A 25,525-nucleotide genomic window follows, 5' to 3' on the forward strand; every position below is an offset into this window, starting at 1 on the left:
TGTGGTCACATGTAACGTGTGTCCTGGGAGGCCAGTGGGGATCCAGACTGTGGCCATACAGCCTTCCGATGCGGGTGAGGGGTTGTGGAGCAAGTTTGTACCTGGCCCTGGAATAGATAACCCTCACTTGGCATTTGGCCATTGACACCTTCTGGAGGTGCTTTACGTTTGGCCATGGTCTACTGGCTGGGGCCCTGTTCTATCCGATGTCTCCATATGTGTGTGTCCCGTGACGTATCTTGTTCTAAACCTCGGAGAAGCACTTCCAAAGGATGCTGTGCATCTGTTGTGTCCTGGCATCCTTAAATCTCTAGAGGCACAGGTCTGGGTGCTCTTGAAGTCACTTGGCACAGAGGCCCTTCTGGCCAAGGAGGGACATTGAAGCTTGTGCACCTTACCTGTCTTGAACAAGTTTTGACGTAAGGCAGCTGTTGCTTCCCCCTGGGCCTCTGCAGGATGCACTGATGTATGAAAGGTTGGCCCAGGCCTGATCCTTCAGGAAGGGGCAGTCAGACTCCCCTTTCACTGAGTACAGAATGGTTGTTGAACATTGTTTTTGCTTTGGGCTCTAATACAAGATGAATCCCACTTGATGTGAAACCCCAGGCTGACTTCTTCCCTCCTGGGTAAAGAGTTGTGTCTCCAAGGGGTGGGGACAACCCCAACAGCAGGGTAGGCCCCTCACAGTGGCTGGGGAACAGAGATGTGCTATGATCAGGCTACATTACAGGTGGCTTGCCGACACTGCAGAGTGCTGCAGAAAGGGAGACGTGCAGTCCTGACCTCTGGTCCCACTGGGATGAGCAGGGATGCCAGTGGGACCTCTCTCAAGCCCCTCAGCAACTGTGTTTTCAGGTGAGTTCCTCCCTGTGGCAGAGGCAACGGTAGGCCATAATTGGGGTGCTGATGGTATTGGGGATGGAGTGAGAAGTGAGTTGATAAACCTTTCTGTTCCAGGTCAGTCCCTTGGGCAAGCTTTCTGCTCTGCTTTCCTTTTCCCTGGGATCTTAACTCAGCAGGAGAGGAATCCTGGGCCGGAGGCCTCACTGGGTCTCACCTGCTCTTCTCCCCTCCCCCCACCCAGGACTCCCCTCTGCCCAGGAAGTCTGCAAGGACCTCACCAAGGAGGCACCAAGCACCCCTTCTCCCCATGACCAGCACTTGGTGCTCACTCCACAACTTTTAGCTGTCCTGGTACCCCTACACAGACCCAAAGTCAGACCTGGGCCTGAGTCACAATTTGGGAGCCTGTGCAGGGGGCTCCCCATGGGTGAGCCTGCATCCAGAGGCTTCCAGGGCCTGGGGTCCCATTGCTGGGTTGCAGAAGAGCAGGAGCAATGGCAAAGCCATGGGTGGGGCATCTTTTGGCCAGAGTCTTTGTGAGGACCCTGGACCTTGCATTTCCAGGTGCTGAGGCACCATAGGCAGAGGTAAGGAGGAGTCCTCTCTTCACTCACTTTTGTGTCCCGAGCCTGCCACTCTGTGCTAGGGTGCCCCCCAACCCTATGCTAGGCCCCCTGTGGTGGGCTCCCCACTCCGCAGAGGCTACAGCTGGAGTGTTATGGGAAAAGGCCCATGACCATTTCTTTTCTTAATGAGCTGTACTAATGCCCCAGTTTCAGCCCCCCAGCCCAGGGTCTTTTTAATGGCCCACAGCCAGCAGCCTGCCAAACTGAGGCTGGGGCCTTCACAAGGCCCATGTATAGGCAGGGAAGGGCTTCCAGGCCAAGGAGCCCCAGGGCCTGTGGCAGCATGGCCTGAGAAAGCGGTCCCTGGGCAGCAAGGGATTCTGGCCAGAGAGGAGCAGGTGCCCAGGGCCAAGGAGGGTGAGGACCCCCCTTCAGAGCCCCAGTGGATTCCCACCTTGGGAGGGTGCTGATGGGTCTTGGTTTCCAAGCAGAGAGCCCTGAGGCTATGTTAGAGGGAACAGAGACTTGCTGGTCCTCACTGTGGAGGCTTCAGAGCTTCACCCAGGTCCCAGCCTCCCAGAGGTTCTGCACTGCTCTCCCTGGCCACTCAGCCTGTTTTGGCCACACTGCAGCCAGGCACTGCAAAGGCATGGGTCCACCTTAAGTAGGCAGCCCCAGTGGAGCTGGCGGGTGGGATTTCCTGCAGGAGGTGGGCCTGCCCACAGGCCTATCCCTGGCGGGGCAAGATGCCCAGTGCTTCACAGGCTTCCCAAGGGGCGCTCCACCCTGCCTCTGGGAGGCTGAGGGGCTCAACCGACCCTAGCTCTCCCACCTACACACACTCCCGAACCTGCAGTTTGGGCAAGGAAGCCCGAGAATCCTGCACACCCTGTCCTCCTTACCCTTATAACCAAGCGGTGTGAGATGGGCAAGAAATAAACAAGGTCACAAATTTCCCACCCTCATAAATGCCAGGAGGTCTCCGGATGAGAGAGGTCTGGCCCTATTTGCGAATAGCATGAAACAGGAACATCAGTCTGACCCCAGGACCGGCTCCGAGATGTTAAGGGAAAGACCTGCGAAGAGGCCCGGGAGGGGACCAACATGCCCCAGCGCCAGGGCCTGCGGGCCGGGATCAGGGGGCCTGGCGTTCTCCGCGTTGTCCACGCGGTGGGCCAGGACTGCAGGTGTGCGACGACAGCCGCGGGCACTCGTCTGGCCAGGGCACCAAAGCGGAGGAGCGGCCGCGCCCGGGTCCTGAACGCCGCGCCAGACGTCAGCGCCGGCGGGGCCCAGGGGTCTCGGTAGCTCCGGAGTCTGGGAGGCTCTGCCGCCCAGCGCCGGGGAAGGAGGGTGTGGGGCGGGGCCGGGGCGGGGCGCGTCCACCGAGCGCTCAGCTCCGTCCCGCCCCTCCCCGCTCCCGCCCCCCTGCCCCGCCTCTCCTTTCGGTCCACCTTAAGGGGCGCGCTGACATCAGCGCGCCGCCGCCGCCGCTACCCGTGGGGTGGGATTTCCTCCGCCGCCGCCGCCGCCGCCACCGCCGCCGCCGCCGCCGTCGCCGTCGCCGCCGCGGGTCCTGCGCCGCGTCCAGCCCGCCCCGCCCGACCCCGGCCCGACCCCGGCCGGCCCCGCCCGCCAGGCCCCGGGGAGGGATGCGGCGGCGCGGCGCCCAGGATGCCCCGCAGCCCCGGGACGCGCCTCAAACCCGCCAAGTACATCCCGGTGGCTACGGCCGCCGCGCTGCTGGTCGGCTCCAGCACCCTGTTCTTCGTGTTCACGTGAGTCCCCCGCGTCACCGGAGGGGTGCACAGGCGGCCGCAGACGGGCCAAAAGGGGCAGGGGCCGGTACAGCGGGGGATGCAGTTGGCAGGCCTGGGGGGACAAGGCCCGCGGGCTGGGCAGGGCAGGGGGCCAGGGGCCAGGAGGGCTGGGCAAGACAGGGCTGGCACCAGGGCTGGGCTGTGGGTGATGTGAGCTCCCCACCCCGACCTGGGCTGAGGCAGAAACAGTGAGTGTGCCTATACAGGGGCACCAGGGACAGGTGAGTTCTGTGTGGGGACACGAGTGCCTGGCTGGCACCTCATGATTGTGCCAGGCCCTGGGTGTCAGTTGCTGGGCCCAAACAGGGGAGTGTGTGCAGTGGCTGCCCAGGGTGTGGCTGCAGCCCTCCCCTTTCCACAAGCTGCATGAGAGGGGGATATAGGCTGCTGAGAGCCACCAGCCCCTCCAACAAGGAGCTGTGGGTGGCTCTTGGGTCCACTCCTGGTTGTCCAGTCCAGGGCCAGAGCCAAGTTGTTCCCGCGTAGGTGTGGCTTGGCCAGGCTGCCACGTGCCTGTCCGAAAGCCACCCTTGATGCTGGCCTGGCAGTGCCCTCCACCCTCCCTTGACCTTCTCAGGAAGGCTCGGGGTCGCAGCTGCAGGGCCCAGGCCAGGCCACACCCAGGGACACCGGCCATATTGGGCACTGGGACCCTTGAGGCAGAAGGCAGGCAGGGCCTCAGAACTTCATCTGAGACAGGCTGGCTCACACATAAGCCTGCTGACAACACCATGGCTGTGGGGCAGCCCCCCCCCCCACCGCCAAAAGGGCTCCCTCAGTACAAGGAGGGGTGGGAGTTTCAGGCTCCAGACATGAAGATCTGGGACCACCCGCTTCCCCGAGTCCCATGCTGAGAAACAGCCCAGGTGACTACAGCAAGGACTGCTCAAGCCTTCCCGGGAAACTGAGGTGTCACCAATGGCTGTAGTCCATGGGGGCCTCTGTTCCGAGGCAGGTCAGCCCGAGGGTGAATGAGCCTGGGGTCGAGGGGAGCAAGAGCTGGCTTGGCACCCTTGCTTTGCCTTAGCGAGAGTGAGGGTAGCAGTTATGAGGACGGCGAGCCTGCACTGGGTACCCATGGAGGCTCAAGAGCTCCCTACCTGGAGGGCGGGGCTGGGTGGGCGCACAGGCTGCCAAAAGCGGGTTTAAAAAAGGCCTGTGTGGATGGGCTTATTTCTGGCTTTGGCAAGTAGGCATGTTCTTGTTACTCAGATGCTGTTGGCTGTGGGGCAGAGAGGAGAGAGGCAGGTGGGCAGCGAGTGTAGGGTCTTCTGGAGAGGTGGGACCTGGCCCAGTCCTGGCCCTGGGGTCCCCGACACCTGGCCTCAGGTGTGCTTCTTGGTAGCCTGGCCTCCACTTGCTGGTCCTATTTCTCACTTCCAAAGTGTAATTCAGTGTTTCCCTCCCTGACATTAAAAGTAATATGTGTTCTCTTTCAAAAACTTGTGAAATGCAGGGAAATAAATCTTTCAAGAAACTGAAACCAACCCTGCTCCAGAGAGCCTGCCTGTTTCCTCTCCTCTCCTCTTAGGCTCACCTGAGTCCCGAGGTAGTGTGCTTGTTATAAGCCCTTGGCTGTGATTGCACAAGGCCCTTACATGGCTGTCCTATGAACTTGAAACATCTCAAGATGTGGGCACTGATGCTCCTGCACCCTGCCAAGTTCTTTCTTCCTCCTCAGAGCTGGGGGGTTCTGGGTTCAGGGACACCAGCCAAGAGAGGGGCAGGGTTGGCTCAGGGCGCTGCAGGCCTTTCCCTGTGTCCTGCCTTATGTGTGACCCACTGTACCTGAGAGATGGTGGCATGTGCCTCTGCAGCAAGCTGAGGGTGCAGGGGCACCAGCTGGGGGCCAGGTGCAGGCATCCTCTAGCCAATGGAGCCTTGGTCATCATTAGGACAGGGCTCCCCTCAGCCACGGAGGCCACAATCCCTGGGCCAAAAGGCCACTGGGTTCCCTGGCCTACCCTAACCCTAGCTCCACCGGGGTCCTCCAAAGCAACTGGGTTCCTGAAAAGGGGTTCTGCGGGGCGAACCAGGACTACTGACACCACTCACAGTGTGCCGAATTCCAGGCAAGCAGGGGTCCCAGTGGTTGCCTCCTTGGGATAGGTCTCTGGTCACCCTAGCAGTCACACTTTTACCCTTTCTCTGGGTCCAGGCCTGCTGCAGACTTAGACACGTAGGGAGGAGAGAGCAGGCCACTCCTGTGTTTTCTCCACCTTGCCCTTGGGGTTTCCACTGGCTTCTCTCTTCTCTGCTTTTACCCCTTGAACTTGATTGGATGCTGCGTGGCCCCAGGTCCCTTCTCTGCTCAGTAAACCTGAGTTGCTCTTTTTGGGGCCCCAGAAGCCCTTCATACTGTGTCTCAGTGCCAGGCTGGGTCAGGTGCTGTGTGGGTTTCCAAGAGCCCCCAGGCCAGGTCTCTGCCTTAGACCCTTCCTCCTCCCAGAGCCACTTTGGAGAATGACAGGGAGTCTGGAAACATCAGAAAGCTAGGGCTGCTTTTGGGTTACCAATCCCGGGGGCCAGGCTGGGCCATCTTGTCTCTGTGTAGGACCAGGGGGCTGACTTCTGGGATGTCACTGTCTCTCCCCAGGATGGGCCTGAGCCCTCCCCATGCCCAGAGGCCCAGGCAGGCTGGAACACCCAGCATGGGATGGTGGAGGGACAGGCCCAGGTGGACAGAGCCCCTTGCAGGGGCCACACGGGAAGGAAGGAAACTCGGCGTGGGCCCCCTGCCAGGCCTCACTGCCTGTGGCCTACCGTATCTTTGGCCACCTGAGCCTCAGTTGCCTCATCTCTTAGGTGCCTGCAGGAATTGGATGGGTGCAGGAGGACAGAGGCCCCTGCCTAGCCTGGCCAGGGTAGAGTGGCCACAGACCCTCTGGGCCCAGGTGCCCCTGCGCATGTGCATCACTCTTAAACACAAACAGTATTAATGAAGAACCCGATTTAAATGAAAACGTCTGAGTTAAAATTTTCCATTCCACATTTAGCTGTGGCGCGCATACTGGCCCTGTGGAACCCCCCACCCCCACTGGGTGGTGTCTCCCCGCCAGGCTAGGCGGACTTGGGGCCTCTATCTGGGTGGGGCCCATGGCAGTGGTGTGTGGCCCTAACACTCAGAAGGTGGGGGCTGGATTGGGAGGAGGGCTTCTAGCCCCAGAGCTGGGCCAGCCCCCCCCCACCAGGCCCGCCCCAGGGCCCCACAGGGTGGCTGCAGCCAGCAAGGGATGGCCAGCCCCGGCCTGGAGCACACCAGCCCCTGGGTGGGAGTGGAATGTTGTCCCTGTGGGCGGAGGGGCCCCTCTTGGAGCCTAGGACAGACTCAAGGTGGCCTGAGCACTTCTGCCTGCCAGGCCTTGCCCACGGAGCTTGCATGTCCTCACGCGTCCTCCCGCTTGCCTGGTCCGCAGGGAGACAGAGCGTGTAGACAGGGGGTCGGTTTGAGGAAGGGCATGGCATTTCTGCATCTGTGTGTGTTCGCATGTGCATATGAGTGTGTGTGTACATGAACGAGGGCACAGGTGTGTCTCTGCGGCTGTGTGTTTGTGTGTCGGGCAGGTCTGTTCTCACAAACATTTATGCACATGTGTCTCGCTTGTCAACACATGGTGTAAGCTCATGTCCACGTGCCTTTTGGATGTGGTCGTGTGTGTACATGTGTCTGTATATGTGTATATCCACTGGCATGTGTTCACACATGTGTGTCCGGGAGTGTATTTGTGTGTCTTTGTGTGCATCGCACATGTGCATGTGCATGTGTCCCTCCCTGCTTGTGGGGACACATGTCTGTGCATGTGCCTGTTGGCTCTGGCCGGGGAGCCAGTTCTCATTTGGCCTGACCCAGACCTGGACCCTCCTGGCGTGGCCTGGGTGTAGAGGCCTCCTGAGGGAGGATGAGGGGTCAGGAATGCCCGGGAGGTCCCGATCCTGGGTCAGAGTCGAGCCTGGGGCCTGGTGATGGGGGTGGATGGGGCAGTGGCTCAGATCCCTGACAGAGGCCTGCACCCCCCCAGCCACAAGCCTGCCTAGCATCAGCTAAGGCCCCAGCCCCCTCTCCCTCCTGTGTGTGGCCCAGGCACACAGAGGGGTGGCGCCCATAGTGGACAGAGGCCACCTACACTTCAGTGCAGATGTTGTCCTGTCATGTATCAGATTCCTAAATGTGGCCCTGTTGCTCTCCAGGTGTCACCCTAGGCATCTTGTTCGGGGCAGCTGTCCAGCCTGTCCAGCCAGGGTGGGAGTAGGTGTTCATTGAGGCTCAGGGAGGACAAAGCAGTATGGGCCACCTGGGCCAGGGGAGACTCTGGCCAGTGCGGGTGTGGGGGCTGCCCGTGGGGTTCAGTCCTCCGCCTGCCTGTATGAAAGTTTGAATCCCAGCCCTGACGTATTCTCACACCGAGGTCTAGGTATGTGACAAACTGTCCCATACCCACTCCTTGTCTCTAAAATAGGAAAGCGGAAGCACCCATTCCCTACAGCTGGAAGGGAGGATTCTGTGGTTCACTGCACTGGGCAGCTGGGCAACAGGCTCCTGGTATCCACTGGCAAAACCCGGATGGTGGGGATGGAGCCTTTGACTGTCCCCATGTCTCCCCCCCAGCCCCCCACCAAGCCTGCACCGTGTCCTTGTGCCAGCCATGCAGCACCCACCTGCTGCAGCTCATGTGTGCACGTCTGCTAGCCCCAGAGCACCTCAGGACCTCCCTGTCCCTTCCTCCTCAGAGGCGGGCTGGCCCCACTGGCACGGGCCCTGCACGTGCATGATAGCTGACCCTTGCCTTTAGTGCTCTGCTGTCTTGGCCTTGGCATTCTTGACACTTTTTAAACACCAGGCCTGCATTTTCGTTTTGTGCAGATCGCACAGCTAGCCCCTCCCAGAAGGCACCATGGGGAGCTGGCTTGCCCCACCTGAGTGGGGCCCCCGCTTCTCCCGGCCTCCTGGTTCTCCGGAGCTGACAGCTCCTGCTTGCCTGGAGAGCCTGTCCCCACTGGCATTTTGGCTTCTGTCCCCCACCCCACCTTGCCAGGCAGACCAGGCCTCCAGGGTCTGCTGTCACCTTGCTGAATGGGATTGGGTCAGAGACCAGGACATACATTGAGCGCCGTCTGTGTGCCATGCTTTAGCTCGCGGGGCTGGGGAATGTAGAGGGCATTGACTAGTGGGCACTCAGGACTGCCCGGGCAGGGGGTAGTGGAGGAAGGCCCTCCCTGCAGAGGGAACCCATGTCCTCAGGGAGCACGTCCACCTCCACAGCAGGTCCTGGAGAAAAGGAAGGGGTAACTTGCGGCTCCCGGCCCGCTGCGCCTGCTGCCGTGGGAAGTGGAATCTTTAAATAGCCTCTCGCTTTCCACTAAAAATAGCGAAGTTCTGCTGCCATGGAGGTGGTTGCTGGGGTGGCGGGGCTGGCTCCTGGCCAAGGCAGGCGTGGGCACACCAGCGTGGCCAGCGTGCGCTGGGGCGGTGGGCAGGGCCATGGGTTCTACTCACCCTGCTGGAGGCCACGATGCCCTGTTCTCTCAGTCAGGGCTACTGCGGGGGATCTCCCTGGCCATCCAGTTCCACAGAGGGGCTAGGTATGGGGAGGGAAACAGCCCGCCAGGAGCCTCCCATTTGTCAAAGCAGCCAGGAGCCATCAGGAGCCTGAGGCCAGAGGAACTTTGTGAGAGCCAAGTGGTTGGACTCAGGGACCCGCTGCAGGGTTGGGACATGGGGCCACAGGTTATGTGCCCAAGGACTGGTAGATCTCCAGAGAGGGCTCTGGTCTGGTCCCTAGAGGGCAGAAGAGGACAGCGTCTGGCAGAGCACCCATTGGGGAGGTGTGTGAGATCCTTGTAGGGTGCCAGGAATCTGGGAAGGCTTCTTAGAAGAAGGCGCAGCCTTGAGCCATGGGTGCGGGGGTAGTAAAAGATGGCGGGGGGGTATCATGCTTTTCTAGAGTCTCTGGGTGTTCCCCATTGTCAGATGGATAGTAAGATGACAAACTAGAAAGAAGGGGCTGGCTTGATGCGGATATGCCCAGTGGCCCAGACCCTGAGACTTCACGCCTCAGGGAAAAAACAGGGGTGCCACCCACCATGCATTTCCTGACTGAGAATTGGAGCTCCGCTCGTCCCAGATTTTCCCTGGCAAGGAGGCCCTGCTGGGCTGGGGACAGGTCTGCCTGAGGACCGGGGCTGCTTCTGTCTGTCCTAGCAGCCAGGTGGACTGGGCTCATTTTTCATCCTGGACTCCTGCCTCCAGTCTGCCACCCCTCCTAAATGTGGGAGCCCGGGCCCACAGGCCTCTCTGAGCCTCAGTGTCTTCAGCTGCGAGTTGAATTCTTAATACGCACCTGGACGGTTGCTGGAGTCATTGTCCACATGTGGGCAGCCCATGTACAGGCCACAAGGGGCCCCGCCCCAATTGTTGAGGAGAGAAGCAGCAGGCTGATGGGCAGAGGTCTCCTAGCGGTGATTTGGTGGCAGTGGCCTCCCCGACTGCCACGTTGAGAACTGATGGTGGCCTTTGATGGCCCAGCCTGCCTATGTGTAGCCATGCCTACCTAGTTCATCTGTCCCCACGCCCCATCCCCGCCCATCTGCTGCACCCCCAGACCGAACTCTGCCCTGCTGTCCAACGCAGGTGCCCGTGGTTGACTCGAGCTGTGTCCCCAGCTGTTCCTGTCTACAATGGCATCATCTTCCTCTTTGTCCTGGCCAACTTCAGCATGGCCACCTTCATGGACCCTGGCGTCTTCCCCCGAGGTAGGGCCCTGTGCCAGGGCATGTGATTTGCTCACTTTCACTACAATGTGAGTGGCTGACATGTGAGAGCCTTTCAGGGGTGGGTCCTGGTGGGTGGGCTGGCAGAGATGCGGGAAGGACTCTCCTGGCAGGGAAGTCACTTTCCTGCCACCCTCCTCTGGCCCTGGCTCACAGCGGATGAGGACGAGGATAAGGAGGACGACTTCCGGGCCCCGCTGTACAAGAATGTGGACGTGCGGGGCATCCAGGTCCGAATGAAGTGGTGCGCAACCTGCCACTTCTACCGCCCACCTCGCTGCTCCCACTGCAGCGTCTGCGACAACTGCGTAGAGGTGACCGTCCCGCCACCCTGTCTGCCCCCCTGCCATGTCCCTCCCCTCCCACCCACCCTGTGCCCTGACTCACTGCTCCTGCTCAGGATTTTGACCACCACTGCCCCTGGGTCAACAACTGCATTGGGCGCCGCAATTACCGATACTTCTTCCTGTTCCTGCTGTCACTCAGCGCACACATGGTGGGTGTCGTCGCCTTTGGCCTGGTCTATGTGCTGAACCACGCTGAGGGGCTGGGAGCTGCCCACACCACCATCACGTATCCTTGGCTGGCCCTCGGGGGGATGGGGTGACTGCCGGGGAATCCCCAGAGGGTGGGTCACCATTGCTAGTTGGGTGGCAGTGGGAGTGGTTTGTTCATGGGCACCGGCTCCGTGTTTTCGCCTATGGCCATTGGCCTTAACGGGCCAGCATGGCCGTCATGTGTGTGGCTGGCCTCTTCTTCATCCCTGTCATCGGCCTCACTGGCTTCCATGTGGTGCTGGTCACTCGGGGGCGTACCACCAATGAGCAGGTGCTGACCCGAGGAGGGCCCCTGCAGCGATGGGCATAGGGGGCATCCCCTACAAGCCAAGAGGGCCAGGGCTGCACCAGGCCCATGTTGGGGGGTGTCAGGGAAGGGCTGCTGGCTCCCTCAGCTTCCATAGGGGGAGGAGACCCAGGGTGGTGCATGGAGTATGGGGCTGCACCTGTGCTGCTCCTCCCCCACTCACTCCCACCTCTGGACGTTGCAGCCCTCAGTAACTCAGGGCCCAGAAATTTGACAGCTTTCCTGCAGGAAACATCGGGGGGCAATGGGTGGGGGGCACCCTGCCGACCCTGCCCAACCTGCCCTCTGAGGGACAGGGAATCCCCAGAGGGTGGGTCACCATTGCTAGTTGGCTGAGGAACCCCAGCCATCCCTGCCTGTCCCTGTCAGCCTTGTCCTGGACCTTGGGTGGCCAGGCTGGCTGAGGGGTCCCACATCCACAGGTGACGGGCAAGTTCCGCGGGGGCGTGAACCCCTTCACCCGAGGCTGCTATGGGAATGTGGAGCACGTGCTGTGCAGCCCTCTGGCACCCCGGTGAGGCCTGGATGGGGTGTCAAGGGGCCTCTGCCGGGTTTGGGGTGGGCAGGTGTGGACCCTCAGCCCTGTTGACCTCTGCCTCTGGCAGGTGCGGCCAGCCTTGCCTTTGGTGAGCGTTCAGGCCCGGTCACCCTGGTCTGGCCATTGACCCCTCTGCCCCCACCCCCGGCGCAGGTACGTGGTGGAGCCCCCCCGGCTGCCGCTGGCTGCTCGCCTGAAACCGCCCTTCCTTCGGCCTGAGCTCCTGGAGCGAGCTGCCCCACTCAAGGTCAAGCTTAGTGACAACGGGCTGAAGTCTGGCCTGGGCCGCAGCAAGGTGGGGGCCCTGGGGTCAGGTAGGGGGTGGGGTAAAGGGCAGACCCTTGGAGGCAGGAAGCAGCTTTGTTGGAAGGGGCCTGGAGTGGAAGGGGGAGGAATTGGGTAGATTCTGGAGAAGGGACTAGGGCCCAGGGCTCAGGGAGGAATCCCCAATTATGCCCCACCCTTGGCCCACACCCTACCCAACACTGACCACGCCCCCTCCCAGTCCAAGGGCAGTCTGGACCGGCTGGATGAGAAGCCGCTGGACCTGGGGCCGCCACTGCCCCCCAAGGCGGAGGCCGGCACGTTCGGAGGTGACCTGCAGACCCCACGCCCAAGCAGTGCTGGTGAGGTGGTGGTGGCCAGACAGAGGGAGGGACATGGACTGACCCCAGCCTGACCGTGGTCCATCTCCCTAGAGAGCGCCCTGTCGGCGCAGAGGACCAGCCCCCCGACACCTGCCATGTACAAGTTCCGGCCTGCCTTTCCCTCGGGTCCCAAGGCGCCCTTCTGCGGGCCTGGTGATCAGGTGAGGAGGCCTGGCCCCACCCCAGGAAGTCCTACTCTCCCCCTCCTAGAGACCCTGTCCCTAGAGGCCTTAGCCCCTAGGTCCCACTCCTGGAGGACTTGCTCCAGGAGGCCCTGTCCCTGGGGCCATAGGGTCATAGAGAGCCTTGTGGGCGCCAGCAGGACCTCACTCTGTGGGAATTCCAGCTAGGCATGAAGGAAGGGCTGGCACAGGCTGTCCTGGCTGGCCCCTTCTCCTTGGCTGGTGGCATTGCCCGCTGGCCTGGTAGGCGGCTGCCCCCAGGGACAGTGTGTGCCAGGATGCCTGGAATTCCACTATTAGTCACTCTGTAAGGCCCACGGGAAGGCTTCAGAAGAATTTGAGATTGTTTAAGAAAGCACATTTATTTTTTCTGAGTTGTATAAGTACTCTGAGATCACTGCGGAGCAGTTGGCAGCCCTGGACAGCCTGAGGAATGATCCAGAACCCCAAACATTCCCAGGCTGCCCACCCTCTTTCGTGGCCATCTAAGAGGCGAGCCTGTGACTGGGCCAGTATGCCTGGACTGGTCGGTCGCCTCCCCCCAGGACTGATGCCCTGCTCAAGCCAGCATCAGCATCTCTGGGCTAGGCAGGGAATTTGGGCCTCCTTGGCCAGCATGCCATGGTCCTGTCCCAGGAGGGGTGTCCATCAGCCCTTCTTGGGAATGGGGGGCTTTAGGTGCCCTTGCCTGCCTCATCTTGATGGGATTGTCCTGGGTCCCACAAGGATTCTGGCCTGAGGACCCTGAGGACACATTTGTCAAAATCCCCTCTGGGTTTTGAGTTCTGCAGGCTCTCATCCCCAGCCCAAGCCTGTGCCTACTTGCTTTGCTTCACAGAGACTCAGAGAGGCCCCTCCTCGCTGTTGCTATGGTTGTCCCCCAGGAGGCCCTGCCCCATGTGGGCTCTGAGGGGCCTGCCCTGGGTAGATGCAGTACCCAGCTCTGGTCTTACGTGGCCATGACTGCAGTTCTCAGCTGTGACGTGCCTGGGAGAGGGCTCTGGGCCTCTGTGTGGTTATTTTATCTCCTCAAGGCCCAGCTCCCGAGGCTGTCCCCACAGCCCCCTCCTCTTCTGTGGAGAAGTAGGAGCAGGAGAAGGGTGCCTAGCCTTCCCTGGGGAGGCAGCGTTTGGGTGCTCTTTTCTCCCCTGTCCCCACTTCCTTCTGTGGTGGGCAAGGAAGAGGTGGTTAGGGGATGGAGACCTTCCGGGAGCAGCTTGTCGGTTACACGGGTCACTGAGATTGTAGCCTCTAGGGGTGGGGCACAGAGCACCTGCTGGCTGGGCCGTAGTAGATGTGTGCCCTCTCTCCCCACAGGTCACTGGCCCCGACTCCCTGACGCTGGGAGAGGACAGCATCCACAGCCTGGACTTTGTGTCAGAGCCCAGCCTGGACCTTCCTGACTACACGTCCGGAGGCCTGCACGCCACCTACCCCCCATCCCCGCCACTCAGCGCTGCTGACACGTTTTCGGGTGCCCTGCGCTCCCTGAGCCTCAAGGCGGCCAGCCGGAGGGCTGGGGACCACGTGGCCCTGCAGCCTCTGCGCTCTGAGGGCGGGCCCCCAACACCCCACCGCAGCATCTTCGCCCCCCACGCGCTGCCCAACCGCAACGGCAGCCTGTCCTACGACAGTCTGCTCAACCCCGGCTCGCCCAGCGGCCACACATGCCCAGCCCACCCCTCGGCCGGCGTGGCCAGCTATCGCTCGCCCTACTTGCACCCAGGGGCGGTGGGTGACCCACCGCGGCCCCCGCCCCGTAGCTTCAGCCCGGTGCTGGGCCCCCGGCCGCGGGAGCCCTCACCTGTGCGCTACGATAACCTGTCCCGGACCATCATGGCCTCCATCCAGGAGCGCAAGGACAGGGAAGAGCGGGAACGGCTGCTGCGCTCCCAGGCAGACTCGCTCTTCGGCGACTCGGGCGTCTATGACGCGCCCAGCTCCTACAGCCTGCAGCAGGCCAGCGTGCTGTCCGAGGGCCCCCGTGGCCCGGCCCTGCGCTACGGCTCCAGAGATGACCTAGTTGCGGGGCCCGGCTTCGGTGGTGCCCGCAACCCTGCGCTGCAGACTTCGCTGTCCTCGCTGTCCAGCGCCGTGAGCCGGGCCCCGCGGACCTCCTCCTCCTCCCTACAGGCTGACCTGGCCAACAACAATGCCCCCGGGCCTCGGCCTGGCAGTGGCTCACACAGGTCTCCGGTGCGCCAGGGCCCGCCCTCCCCACCCAGCACTCCCCGCTCACCCTCCTATGCAGGCCCCAAAGCTGTCGCCTTCATCCACACGGACCTCCCGGAGTCACCACCCTCGCTGGCCGTGCAGAGGTGGGTGCTGGGGGCGGGGGGCTTCCCGGCACAGGCCAGGTATCTGGCTGCCTGTAGGACATCTTAGCTGAGCATGCGGGGGCTATCTGGGAAGCCAGTGGTTGCCTCTGGGGGCAGTGGGGTGCTCATCCTCTTTAGAGGCTCCCACCCAGACTGTGTGAGGGTTGCCCAGCTCCAAGGATGCCCTGACACATCCAAGGATAGCAGGTGAGGAGGATTTGCACCTTGAGCCCCAAGGCTGCACATTCTCCTGCAGCTGGTGCAACCAAGTGGCAGGGGGACCCCGGGGTTTCTTCCCCTGGAGACAGTGTGGGTCGAGGAGGCTGAGTCTGGGGGACATCATCCGGCAGCAGGACATGATGGCCTGGGAGCAGGAAGTAAGGGGATGGGGAAATAGGCCCAGAGGGGCAGGCTGGTTCCAGGCTCCTGGCAGGTGGGTAATAGGAAGCAGGGATGGCTGCTTCACAGGGTCAGGTCCAAGTATATGAGCTGAGCGCCTGGGGTGTGTGGCTGTCATCAGGGCGTCTCCTCTGCCACCTTGAGCATGGACTCAGTGAGGAGGCCCCTGCTGCGGCTGGAACCGGCCCAGTGGGTGGCAGCTGGACAGTGAGGTGGGATGGCAGCCACAGGAGGGCAGCCCATCCTCGTGAGTGTTTGGGCAGCGATGTCAGAAATGCTGTTGGCCAGTACTGGGCAGGCTGGAGGGCAGGAAGACAGCCTCTTGTTTTCCTAAGAGGGAGCAGGGAAGGAGCCAGAGTCACCCCTGGGCTCCTCAGCTTGGGGCACTGGGACAGTGCAGGGCTCTGGGATTGGTGCCAATGGGAGGGATTGAGAGACCTGGGAGGGGGCTGATGGCCATTCTGACATCTGTCTGTCCTGTGGCAACATAGTCCCCTCTCTGCAGGCTGTATACCCCCACCCACCCTCTGGGTGGGCCCTCCTGAGCTCAGAGGCAGGGGCCACCCCGGGCTTTGTCTGTGTCTGCCTCATCTGTCCCGTTGCCTCTGCTGGCCTCTGTCATGCCGTGGTCCCGTGTTCACTGTGTGTGCGCGTGTATGTGCTTGTTTTGATGCAGGGACCACCCTCAGCTGAAGACCCCCCCAAGTAAGCTTAACGGGCAGTCCCCTGGCCTGGCCCGCCTGGGGCCTGCCGCTGGCCCCCCGGGGCCCTCCGCCAGCCCTGCCCGGCACACGCTCGTTAAGAAGGTGTCCGGCGTGGGTGGGACCACGTACGAGATCTCAGTGTGAGGACTGACTGCCATCCATCCGCCGTGGAGCCCCGGGGACCAGGACCCCCAGCGGCTGCCCTCCCCTCCCGACTGCTCTGCTCCGGGAGACCAGGAGGCCCAGGCCTGGTGTGGACACGTCAGCGGAAGAGAACACGCCTCCAACAAGCCTACCCCTCTTCCTCCGCCTGTCCATCTGCCCATCTGCTTGACAGGGCTCAGTGGGGGCCGCCAGGCCGTGGGATCTGTGTGCCAGTGCCCTGGCTCCCACAGGCGGGGATGGCCAGGGGGTGTGGGTTATATCTACACCTGCTGCCCTCGTGCCCCTGAGGCTATCCCCAGGCTGGTCCCCACCTACTCCCCTCACAGAAGGGTCACCGTGGCCCAGAGATGGACAGAGAGTCCTGGGTCCCTGGCCGCCCTGGACCGGGGCCCCACCACCCGTCTGCTCCTAACTCGTTGCCTTTCAGGGACCCACTGGAAGCTTGTAGCTTGGCCAGGCCAGTTCCTCTTCGGGGAGTCCAGCCCCAGCCTACAGGCATCCAGCTCGGGGATGGCTCTGGGTTCTGAGAGACAGGTGGACGAGGCACAGACAGACAGCCAGCTGTGGGTGGGGTCCTGGCTCCGTGTGTCCTGTCTCACCCAGCTGGTGGGTGCGTCCCCATTGTCTGTGCGCTGAGCTGCCATGCCACGTCCCATGTGTTAATGCTCGGGCCCCCGCTGCCCCCACTGCCGGGAAACTCGCTTTCATTGAAGCCTTAACCTCTGCTTTATGCTCTTGTGGGAGGCGACTGGGGGGGCAGGTGGGAGCAGGCACAGGCTGGACGCTGCCACAGGGGGCCCATGAGACCAGGAGTCCTCTCCCCTGCCAAACTGGAGATTCCCTACCCCAAGACATGCCAAGTCCAGGCCCCGCGGGAGCCTCGGCGCCCTCGTGGGAAGCCCACGGGGGCGTGGGTCAGAGTTCCGCCTGGCGCCAGGGACCCGAGAGTAAGCACACGGCAGCGTCCGCTTGCGTTGTGTCTGTTTTATGTTTTTATATCTACATCTATATATCTATAATTTTATTAAAAAAAGAAAAAGAGTCATTTCGCTCCTTTCCTTGAGCAAGGCCAGGGCTGTTGCTGCAATGCAGGGGCTCCGGGGGTGGGAGCAGAGTGGGTCAGGCTCTGGGAGAGGCGTTGGCCAGGCATACGGGCATTCTTTGTGGGTTTCTTTTCACTGACTTAAGCGGAGTTGGAAGCTTGGGAGGTGGGGGCTGGCCGATGGGTCTTTGGCTGACAAGCATGAGGCTCCCGTGGGTCTGCGGCATCCCTGGTGGTTAACAGCGCATTTGAAGAAAGGTTGGGGTTGCAGCCGCCTCAAGACCCCCTGGGAACCCCCTGGAACCCCCTGGGAACCCAAGAGCTTTTGGGGGAGATGGAGTAGGGGGTGCCTAGGGGGCCACCCATCGGCGGAGGGCCCTGTGGGGGCCATTGCCACCTCCTGCAGCTGCACTCACTGGAACTCACGCTCTTGGCCACCTGAGCCTCCCCTACCCCCCGCCCCCAATGCCCTGCTGCCAGATGTTGGGGGTGGGGGCACTGGGAATCCATGGCTCTTTAGGGCTGAGACAGCCAGGGCAAAGACTGGGAGGATCTGGGGCGGGGACTGGCCCAATGCAGGAGGCTAGCTGGGCCTCGGACCCTGCCCTGGGCAGTTCTGCCCCATGCTGACCTCCACCTTTCTGCTTCTCTCTCATGGGACGCTGCGGCCCCCAGGGGGCGGATTGGCACCTGCAGCCGTGGATGGGGCCGGCGTGGCCAGCCCAGGGTGCCCCCCGGCCTGCACCTATGCCACCTTGGCCTCCCCGAGGACCGCCCACCGCTGCGGGCCCCCTGGAGCCCGGCCGCTGGGGTACCCCCCCGAGGGACTATGTGCCGCCTGCACTCAGCTGCCTCCAGCCTTTTCCCCAGTCTCTCGGGGCCTGAGCGGGACACCAAGTAGGCAGTTCTGGGGCGGAGAGGACAGCCCAGGAAGCCAGGCAGCCACAGACCCTGGGCCGGGGGCTGGGGGTCCTCTCTCCACCAGCCGCACCTTGACTGACTCCCAGCCCGCTGGGGCTTGTGACCCTGTGCCCACCCACCTCAGGAAGTCCCCACCTGCTGCATGGGGTTCCACTCCCCAGGCAGGGGCCCCGGAGCTGCTGGGACCAGCACACCGCCCTCCCCTGCCTGACCGAGCACTTTAGACGCCACTTCCTCCCCAGGGAGCCCAGGCCTCTGCGGGTTGGGCTGGGGTGGGGGTCTCAGGTTGCCCCTGCAGGTCGCTGCACTCCCTCCTCCCCACACCCAGCACATGAACAGATGCCTTAACCTCTTGGAGCCGCCGGCCTGGTGAGCCATCCGGGTCCTGCCAGGGCGGGGAGGAGACCCTGCCAGTCCAGTGTGTTCCTGGTGACCGCTCTGCCCAGCCCTGCCCGGCTGTCTTCACTCTTTTACTCCGAGATGCGGCACCTGGGGGAGCTCAGAGGGCCCTGCTACCCCATGCCCTGCAGTCCCTGCCAGCCAGCCCGGGCCTGGACGCCCCCGGGGGCAGGGCGGGACTCTGGGCTGGCCCTTTTCCTGCCTGGGCGGTGCCTCTAATTCTCCCACTTGGGGATGAGTGAGCCACAGAGCTATTCTCTATTGTTCTCAAAGGTATTTCCCCCGCCCCAATTTAATGCCCTAAATAAAATTTTTGGTGTTTACCTCCACAGCTCTGTTCACCAACGTGGTCCCCCTGTCCTCCGAGCCTTGGGGCAATGCCAGGAGGCTGGACTGGACAGGGATCCTAGGTTGGGGGAGGGGACAGGAGTGGGAGGTGGGGGGTACTGGTGGCCGGTCGAGTGTGGAGGGGGTGGTGTGGTCGGCCAGATGGGGATGGAGGGTTATGCAAGGGCTGCCAAGTTGGTGGGTCAGCAGATTCAGGGCCGAGAACCTGATCTGGTCTGCTGATCGGGCCTGGCCCCAGGGATGAGGCCCGAGGACCCCTGGTCCTCAATTTCAGTGGAGACTGTCCTATGACACCCTCTGCTCAGAGGCCTCCCTGGTGGCCTGGGGTGGGCTGGGGGCTTCCCGCGGAGGGGCTGCCTGGCCAGCAGGCGGATGGGGCATACGGTCCCTAAGGGAGAGGCCCCTCCCTGAGGAAACCTTGGTGTGAGACTGGCCTCAGAAGGCGGCAAAACCTCCTGCCTGCGCCACCCCCCCGTTTCCATGGAAACAAGCTCACACGCACCGTGTGTGTCACGACTATATGTCCAGCAGCAGGCCCAGCCCTCAGGACAGACCCCGCCTCTACCCTTCTCCGCAGCTCCTGGCGGGGACGGTGCGCGGCAGTGCCGTGGGCAGGGGCCAGCGCGGCCGCTGGGCACCTGGGGCCACGCCGGCCGCTTGGCCTCCTCCTCGCTGGGGCCGCTGGGCCTCCGGCCTAGAAGGGCAGGAAGTCGTCCACCTCCAGGCGCAGGAATGGGCCCAGCAGGGCCCGGAGCTTCCAGACAGCGGCGCGGCTCAGCAGGGGAGGCACCAGCCCCTCGAAAGGCGCGGGGTCCACCACGTACACGTAGGCAGCGGTGCAGGCCAGTAGGGCGCCCAGCAGCAGCCTCAGGGCCAGCAGCCTGCGGGCGGCGGCGGTCAGGGGGCGGGGGTGCCCTCGGGGATGGTCCCCAGGGACTGGGCTCGGCCGTGCACTCACGAAGCCACCTACCAGAGCTGGCCTTTGAGGCCCTCCGAACATCCCAGCTGCTGCGGCCTTGCTTTCTGCAGAGGGGGGGCTGGGTCAGAGCCTGACCCCATGATGGGGAGCAGGGGCTGAGCTGGGGGCGGGGGAGGGCGGTTTCCCTGTGCTGGGAGTTCTTACTCAGGACAGGGACCTGTAGCCACCTCTCAGGGATAATTGGTCACCTGGCTTCTGCTGGGGCTCCCGCCCTGGGGCCGCCTTCACTGAAGCCCACAACCCCTCCCATAAGAGGGGCCTCCAGGGTGAGACCGGAGTGTGGGCAGTGGGGCTTACCGCTACGCATGCCATCTGCTGCTCCTTCCTGGCCTGGGTGCGGCACTGGGCCCGCTCCCTGGATGGGGGGAGGGGTGCACCGTCAGGGCCACGTGTACCCCCAACCCCAGCCTGCCCCACCCCCTGGGTCTGGTTCGGTGGAACTGGGGAAGGGTCTGGGGTTGAGCCATCCCATCCCGGTCAGGACACCTGCTGCCCCTTGCCCAGTTCAGCTAGGCCCCCCAGGCCCCTGACCCTGCACATCACCCCAGAATCTCCAGCTGAATGTCCTCCATCTGGTCTAGTACTCCCCGGATGTCCTTCTTGAGGTTCTGGGGGGGCAGAGGAGGTAGAACAGGTCCTCTCACCCCAACTCCTCTGCTGTATTCCCCTGCTTCTTAATGCTCCCCCACGCCCCAGCACCCTCTTCCTACTCCCTGTTCCCCTCAGCCTCAGGGGTCACCCTCTGGGGACCTACCAGGAGCCCTGTAGCCTGGTTGTTCAGAGCCATGTGCACCTCGGCCACGCCGTCCCACACCTGGAGGGAGAAGAGGGGCAGAGTCACTTCCAAGATGTGTCCCACCAGCTGGGTTCCCCAGAGGCCCTTCCACCCCAACCGGGCAGGCACCTCGGTAATGGCCATCTTCTTTCTCTCAAAGGATAGTCGGATCTGCTGCAGCTCATTCTGGGGAGGGGCACAGTGTGGGCACAGGCAGGGCCAACAGTGTCAGCTCCTTCCTCCGGCCACTGAGGACTGCTGCACAGAGAGCGCCCTCCCCTGGCCTGGCTCCCAGGGACCTACCTGCGACTGCTGCACGAAGGACTCCTCCCCCCGGCACAGCTCGCGCCGAAGCAGCTGCAAGGGTGCCCTGTCCTCCAGGGGCCGGGTACTGGCCTGCTCGGGGGGCTGTGGAAGAGCCCTGGGGTCAGCCCCGAGGCCGTGGGCAGCACCTGTGGTCATGGACTTCTTGAGAGCCGGGGTGGGGCTGTGGCGCATGGAGTCACAGCTGCCCTCCGTCCTGCCATGGCTGGGCATCCGCCGTGCACTTACCCAGGCCAGGGCTGTGCAGCTCGTGTGCTCTGTGCACAGGGGTAGGAACTGCTGCCCTGGCCCCAGGAGGGCCCCCAGCTGCTCCCGCAGGTCCTGGTTCTGTCTTTTCTGCGGGGTTGGGGGGGGTGGGCGGGGGCAGAGAGAGAGACGGGACTGCTTGTCGTAGCTGTAACAGCTGCGAGCCCATTGCACAGATGGGCTCTGAGCCTGGGCTGATTCCACAGGGGCTCCTCACTCACCAGATTCTGGTTTTCCTGCTCCAGCTGGAGGAAGGACTGCTCTGCAGGATCCAGGGGCATGCTCTGGAGAGGGGAGGGGGCTGCCCTGGGCGAGGCCGGGGTTCCTGACCCCGTTGGCAGGGGTGGGCAAGGGCAAGGTCTGGGCCCTGAGCTGGGGGACCCCCCCTGCCTGGGTGCCCCTTGCTCTCGCCCCGAGTGCAGGGGCCATCCCCACCCCAGCCTTGCCTCCACTTGTGCTTGTCTTGCCCCCGCTGGGTCTCTCGGTCTCTGTTGCTGCATCTCGCCCTCTTCGCTTGCCATAAAGTTCCCAGGTACCTCACCCCCGACCCTGGGCCCCCCACCCCCTGCCCCCGGAGGTGGGAAAGGCCTGGCAGACTCTATGGAGTGAGTGGAGCTGAGAGGCACCAGGCAGGGCCACCTTACAAAGCCCTGGCAGGGTGAATCCAGGCATCCTCCGTGGCTGCTTGAAGCTGACGGCTGGGGGCACTGGGGGTGGGAGTGGCCACAGGGGCCCAGGGTTTTGGGCCCCTCCATACCTCCCTGTAACCCCTTCCTTACCCCAGGTCCAGGCTCTAGCCTGGCCCGACCTGCCACCCTCTTATTGAGGGCCCTCTAGGTGTCATGGCTCACAGGTCCGCCTCAAGAGTGCCTGTCACAAAGGCCTGGGCACAGCCAGGGAGGTCATAATGGGCTGGGGTGGTGGCCAGAGTCAGGGCTGGTGGGGCCCCTCCCCCCAGGTGCCTGTTCCTGAAGTGTCCTTCTCTGCTCCTTCCCCTCACCGCCATGCATCTTCCCCACCCCAGCTCCCCGACCTGCATTAGTCATTTTCTGAAAATGTAACAGATAATGCAGGTGCAGAGTTAAAACAAAATCAAACGCCAGACGTGTTATCCAGTGTGGTCCTCCCACCCCAGTTCCCACCACCCACCACCCCCAAAAGCCTGATCATTAAGATCCTTCTGGGGTTCTGCTGCACATTCTGCCCAGCTGGGCGGCATGCCCCCCTCCCCCCCGCTTCACACAGAAGAGCTTATCCCACAGCCTGGCTTTTGCACCTAACCGATCTTTGGGATTTAAAAAAATAATAATTTATTGAACATTTACTTTAATGGTTCTAGAAGGACGATTATCATCCTCTTTATAGGTGGGGACACTGAGGCATGAAGACACTGGGTCCCTTGCCCAAGGTCACTCCACTGTTAAGTGATGGAACCAGATGTAAGATTGTTCTTCAGTGTTTAAGAAGTTTTTTTTTTTTTTTAAATTCCAGTGTGGTTCACATATGATGTTCTATTAGTTTCAGGTGTACAATACGGTGATTCAACAATTCTACCTGTTACTCTGTGCTCATCATGACAAGTGTACTCTGAATCCCCTCCACCTAGTACCCCCGCCCCCCACCCCCACCCCCCACCCACCTCTTCTCTGCTGACCAGCCCTTTGTTTTCTGTAGTTAAGAGTGGCTTTTTGTTTTGTTTTGTTTTGGTTTGGTTTGGTTTCTCTCTTGTTTTCTTTGTTCATTTGTTTTGTTTCTTAAATTCCATGTATGGCTGAAATCCAATGGTATTTGCCTTTCTCCGGCTGGCTTATTTCACTTAGCATTGTACCCGTTAGCTCCATCCGTGTTGTAGCGAATGGCAAGATCTCACTCTTTTTTATGGCTGGAGTAATATTCCGTGGACTATACATACCTCGTCTTCTCTATCCATTCATCTGTCGATGGATGACTGGGCTGCTTCCATATCTTGACTGTTGTAAATCAGGCCGGGATAAACATAAGGGGCATGTATCTCTTTGAATTGGTGTTTTTGTATTCTTTGGGTAAATACACAGGAGTGGAATTACTGGATCATAACGTAGATCTATTTTTAAGTTTTTGAGGAAACTGCATACCGTTTCCCACAGTGGCTGTACCAGTTTGCAATCCCACCAACAGTGCATGAGGGTTCCTTTTCCTTCCTTCTTTCTTTCCTCCCTCTCTTCCTTCCAGATTTTATTTCTTTATTAGAGAGAGAGAAGGAGCAGGAGCAAGGGCAGAGGGAGAAGCAGACTCCCAGCTGAGCAGGGAGCCTGATGCGGGGCTCGATCCCAGAACCCAAGGATCGTGACCCGAGCTGAAGGCAGACGCTTAACCGACCAAGCCCCCCAGGTGTCCCAGAAGGGTTCCTTTTTCTCCACACCTTGCCAACATCTGATTTTCCTTGTGTTGTTGGTTAGCCATTCTGACAGGTGTGAGGTGGTATCTTGTAGTTTTGATTTGTATTTCTCTGGTGAGGGATGTTGAGCATCTTTTCACGTGTCCATTGGCCGCCTGCTTGTCTTCTTTGGAGAAATGTCTGCTCATGTCTTCTACCTGTTTTTAAATTGGATTATTTTGTTTTGAGGTGTTGAGTTTTAGAAATTCTTTACATATTTTGGATGCTAAGCCTTTATTGGAGATGTCATCTGCAAATATCTTCTCCCATTCAGCGGGTCATCTTTTAGCTTTGTTGGCTATATCCTTTGCTGTGGAGAAAATTTTTACTTTGAAGTAGTCCCAATATTTTATTTTTGCTTTTGTTTCCCTTGCCTCAGGAGACCTATCTAGAAAAACGTTGTTGTGGCCAGTGTCAGAGAAATTACTGTCTGTACTCTCTTCTAGGATTTTTATGGTTTCATGTCTCACATTTAAATCCTTAATCCATTTTGAGTTTATTTTTTGAGATTGTTGAATCTGAGTAAGAAAGTGGTCTAGTTTCATTCTTTTGCCTGTGGCTGTCCAGTTTTCCCAACATGGTTTGTTGAAGAGACCGCCCATTGAATATTCTTGCCTGCTTTGTCCAAGATCAATTGACCATATCACCGTGGGTTTATTTCTGGGTTTTCTATTCTGTTCCATTGATCTGTGTCTATTTTTGTCCCAGTAACAAACTGTCTCCATTACTATAGGTTTGTAGTAAATCTTGAAATCTGAGATTGTGGTACCTCCCTTTGTATTCTCTTTCAAGATGGCTTCAGCTATTCAGGGTCTTTGTGGTTCCATGCAAATTTAGGATTATTTTTTCTAGTTCTGTGGCAGAGATTTTTTAATGACCGCTGAGACCACACCCACAGCTGGAGCCAGATTCAGGCCCCTGGTCTGTTTCTCCTCACTTCTTTCCAACAGCCCTTGGTGTGGCCTATGCTACTGTAGCCACCTCCCCCCACAACTGCCCCTGGACATCCTGGGTCCACATCTTCTTCTTCAGTGCCCTCCCTTGTTCTGTGGAAGCCCATCCTCAAGTAACACTCTCAGAAAGGCGGATTCAAGTCCTTGCATGGTAGAGAGGGCCACAGATCCCTTTCCTCCTAGTGCCCTCGCTCCCCTGCAATATGACTTTGCCCCCTTCACATCGAGAGACAGGGTCTCTCTCTTCATCCTGGATTTTGGACTAACCTTGAGCATCACTTGGGCATATGTGCTGGGCCTTGACCTCTCTCTCTTGCTGCCCTGTGGACCCTCTGTCATTGCAGAGGCATGGCCTTGCTATCAGATGAGAAGTCATGGGAAGAAAGAAGTTTCTGTCATTCCAGCCTGTCCCCAGAGGCCCAAAGGGGCAGACAAGCCCAGTGCACCTCTCAGAGCATGGTTCCGAGGGACAAGCCAAGTCGCCAAGCCCCAGGCTACATCGTGATTGTTTTAGCCACTAAATTTTGTAGGGGCCTATCACGTGGGAATAATGAGACACCTCACAGGTCTCCAGAAAGCACCTTACTCTGACCTCAGGCTTTTCAGATGTAGGGCTGGGGAGAGAATCAGCTCAGAGGGCGTTTCCTATGGGAATTTGAGGAGGCCCTCAAGGTCCCTCAGTGCTGCTGGGATCAAGCCAGGCATGGCCGGCAGTCTTTTCAATGTCAGAAATCATGTTTTAAATTGCCAAGACATCGCTATTGTTCTTTGAATGCCCTTTATTCTTTTCCTAGAACATCCTGCTCTGTTTTAGGGATACAGCGGGTTTAGAAGGGAGGGAAACTTTTTGTTTCCTGTATTTTCCTTATTCTGTTTGTGGCGTTTTTTTTGTTTTTTCTTTTTGGTCTTGGGACCGCCTATTGGACATGGGTTTTCTTTTTACTCTGCTCCTGTGTATAAAGGAGGCAGGAAAGAGCTGACGGGCATGTTTCTCTCCCCATTAACTTTAAGAGCTGCTGGAGCATCTTCATGTCAGTCCCCAGGGAAGAGGCCCTCCTGTCTGAGCAAACGTCTAGCTGCTGCATTTCTGCGGTCTGGAATAGGGGACAGCATGGGGAGTCCTCAGGTCGCCTGCTGTCCTGCCATCACCATCAGTAGAGCACCATTTGCCTCGCCTCCGCGTTGGATGGTCATGTCGAACTGTCCCCTAGCAAGCCCTGTTTTCCTGCTTGTCTCCACCACTAATCTAGTCCCCACATCCTGTCTGGAGAAGTTAGTTAAAATCTCTCGTGTGCTGATGTCTTCTTC

The 25,525-nt window shown here is 60.4% G+C and overlaps 2 protein-coding genes and 1 long non-coding RNA gene across 13 annotated transcripts; 2 read left to right on the top strand and 1 right to left on the bottom strand.

The window, feature by feature from the left end:
* Positions 1-2,954: 2,954 nt before the first annotated feature.
* ZDHHC8 (zinc finger DHHC-type palmitoyltransferase 8) lies at positions 2,955-18,507 on the top strand. Of its 5 annotated transcripts, none has more exons than XM_013051362.2 (11): positions 2,955-3,187; positions 9,858-9,979; positions 10,154-10,311; positions 10,398-10,570; positions 10,723-10,825; positions 11,284-11,375; positions 11,553-11,694; positions 11,905-12,025; positions 12,098-12,207; positions 13,546-14,546; positions 17,532-18,507. In XM_013051362.2, exons 1-11 carry the CDS (start codon positions 3,084-3,086, stop codon positions 17,755-17,757), a joined length of 2,352 nt encoding a protein of 783 aa, XP_012906816.2. In that variant the 5' UTR covers positions 2,955-3,083; the 3' UTR covers positions 17,758-18,507. The 5 variants fall into 5 exon arrangements, with proteins under 5 accessions (XP_012906816.2, XP_044921272.1, XP_044921273.1 ...); XM_045065337.1 differs by having other exon boundaries at positions 11,905-11,992; XM_013051361.2 differs by lacking the exon at positions 17,532-18,507 and adding an exon at positions 15,622-16,859 and having other exon boundaries at positions 2,957-3,187.
* CCDC188 (coiled-coil domain containing 188) lies at positions 16,974-21,708 on the bottom strand. Of its 7 annotated transcripts, none has more exons than XR_006602038.1 (10): positions 21,070-21,603; positions 20,831-20,938; positions 20,582-20,686; positions 20,408-20,464; positions 20,258-20,317; positions 20,047-20,111; positions 19,801-19,858; positions 19,495-19,547; positions 18,501-19,218; positions 17,014-17,085 (listed from the first exon to the last, which is right to left on the bottom strand). XR_006602038.1 is itself a non-coding variant. In XM_013051366.2 (10 exons), the coding sequence occupies exons 2-10, from the start codon at positions 21,127-21,129 to the stop codon at positions 19,219-19,221; spliced, it is 753 nt and encodes a 250-aa protein (XP_012906820.1). In that variant the 5' UTR covers positions 21,130-21,173; positions 21,628-21,708; the 3' UTR covers positions 19,108-19,218. The 7 variants fall into 7 exon arrangements, 6 of the variants coding, with proteins under 6 accessions (XP_044921276.1, XP_012906820.1, XP_012906821.1 ...); XM_013051366.2 differs by lacking the exon at positions 17,014-17,085 and adding an exon at positions 21,628-21,708 and having other exon boundaries at positions 19,108-19,405; positions 21,070-21,173; XM_013051367.2 differs by lacking the exon at positions 17,014-17,085 and adding an exon at positions 21,628-21,707 and having other exon boundaries at positions 19,108-19,405; positions 21,070-21,132.
* On the top strand, positions 21,708-25,515 carry LOC106004837. The gene is made up of 2 exons (XR_001177884.2): positions 21,708-22,287; positions 25,229-25,515. It is a non-coding gene; the product is annotated as an uncharacterized LOC106004837 (long non-coding RNA).
* Positions 25,516-25,525: the final 10 nt, after the last annotated feature.

Source organism: Mustela putorius, unplaced genomic scaffold (genome assembly GCF_011764305.1).
Source record: "Mustela putorius furo isolate JIRA1106 unplaced genomic scaffold, ASM1176430v1.1 tig00003858_pilon_pilon_pilon, whole genome shotgun sequence".
Classification (NCBI taxonomy): Eukaryota; Metazoa; Chordata; class Mammalia; order Carnivora; family Mustelidae; genus Mustela; species Mustela putorius.

What these genes read in the sequence shown, in the direction of transcription:
- ZDHHC8 (XM_013051362.2), top strand. Translation starts at nt 3,084, where the DNA reads ATGCCCCGCAGCCCCGGGACGCGCCTCAAACCCGCCAAGTACATCCCG. An exon ending in TCTGCGACAACTGCGTAGAG is followed by an intron (nt 10,312 to 10,397) that starts GTGACCGTCCCG and finishes GCTCCTGCTCAG; the next exon opens with GATTTTGACCACCACTGCCC. An exon ending in TGCAGCCCTCTGGCACCCCG is followed by an intron (nt 11,376 to 11,552) that starts GTGAGGCCTGGA and finishes CCCCCGGCGCAG; the next exon opens with GTACGTGGTGGAGCCCCCCC.
- CCDC188 (XM_045065340.1), bottom strand. Translation starts at nt 21,603, where the DNA reads ATGGAGGGGCCCAAAACCCTGGGCCCCTGTGGCCACTCCCACCCCCAG. An exon ending in ATTCAGCTGGAGATTCTGGG is followed by an intron (nt 19,859 to 20,046) that starts GTGATGTGCAGG and finishes CCCCCCATCCAG; the next exon opens with GGAGCGGGCCCAGTGCCGCA. An exon ending in GGCCTCAAAGGCCAGCTCTG is followed by an intron (nt 19,406 to 19,494) that starts GTAGGTGGCTTC and finishes CGCCGCCCGCAG; the next exon opens with GCTGCTGGCCCTGAGGCTGC.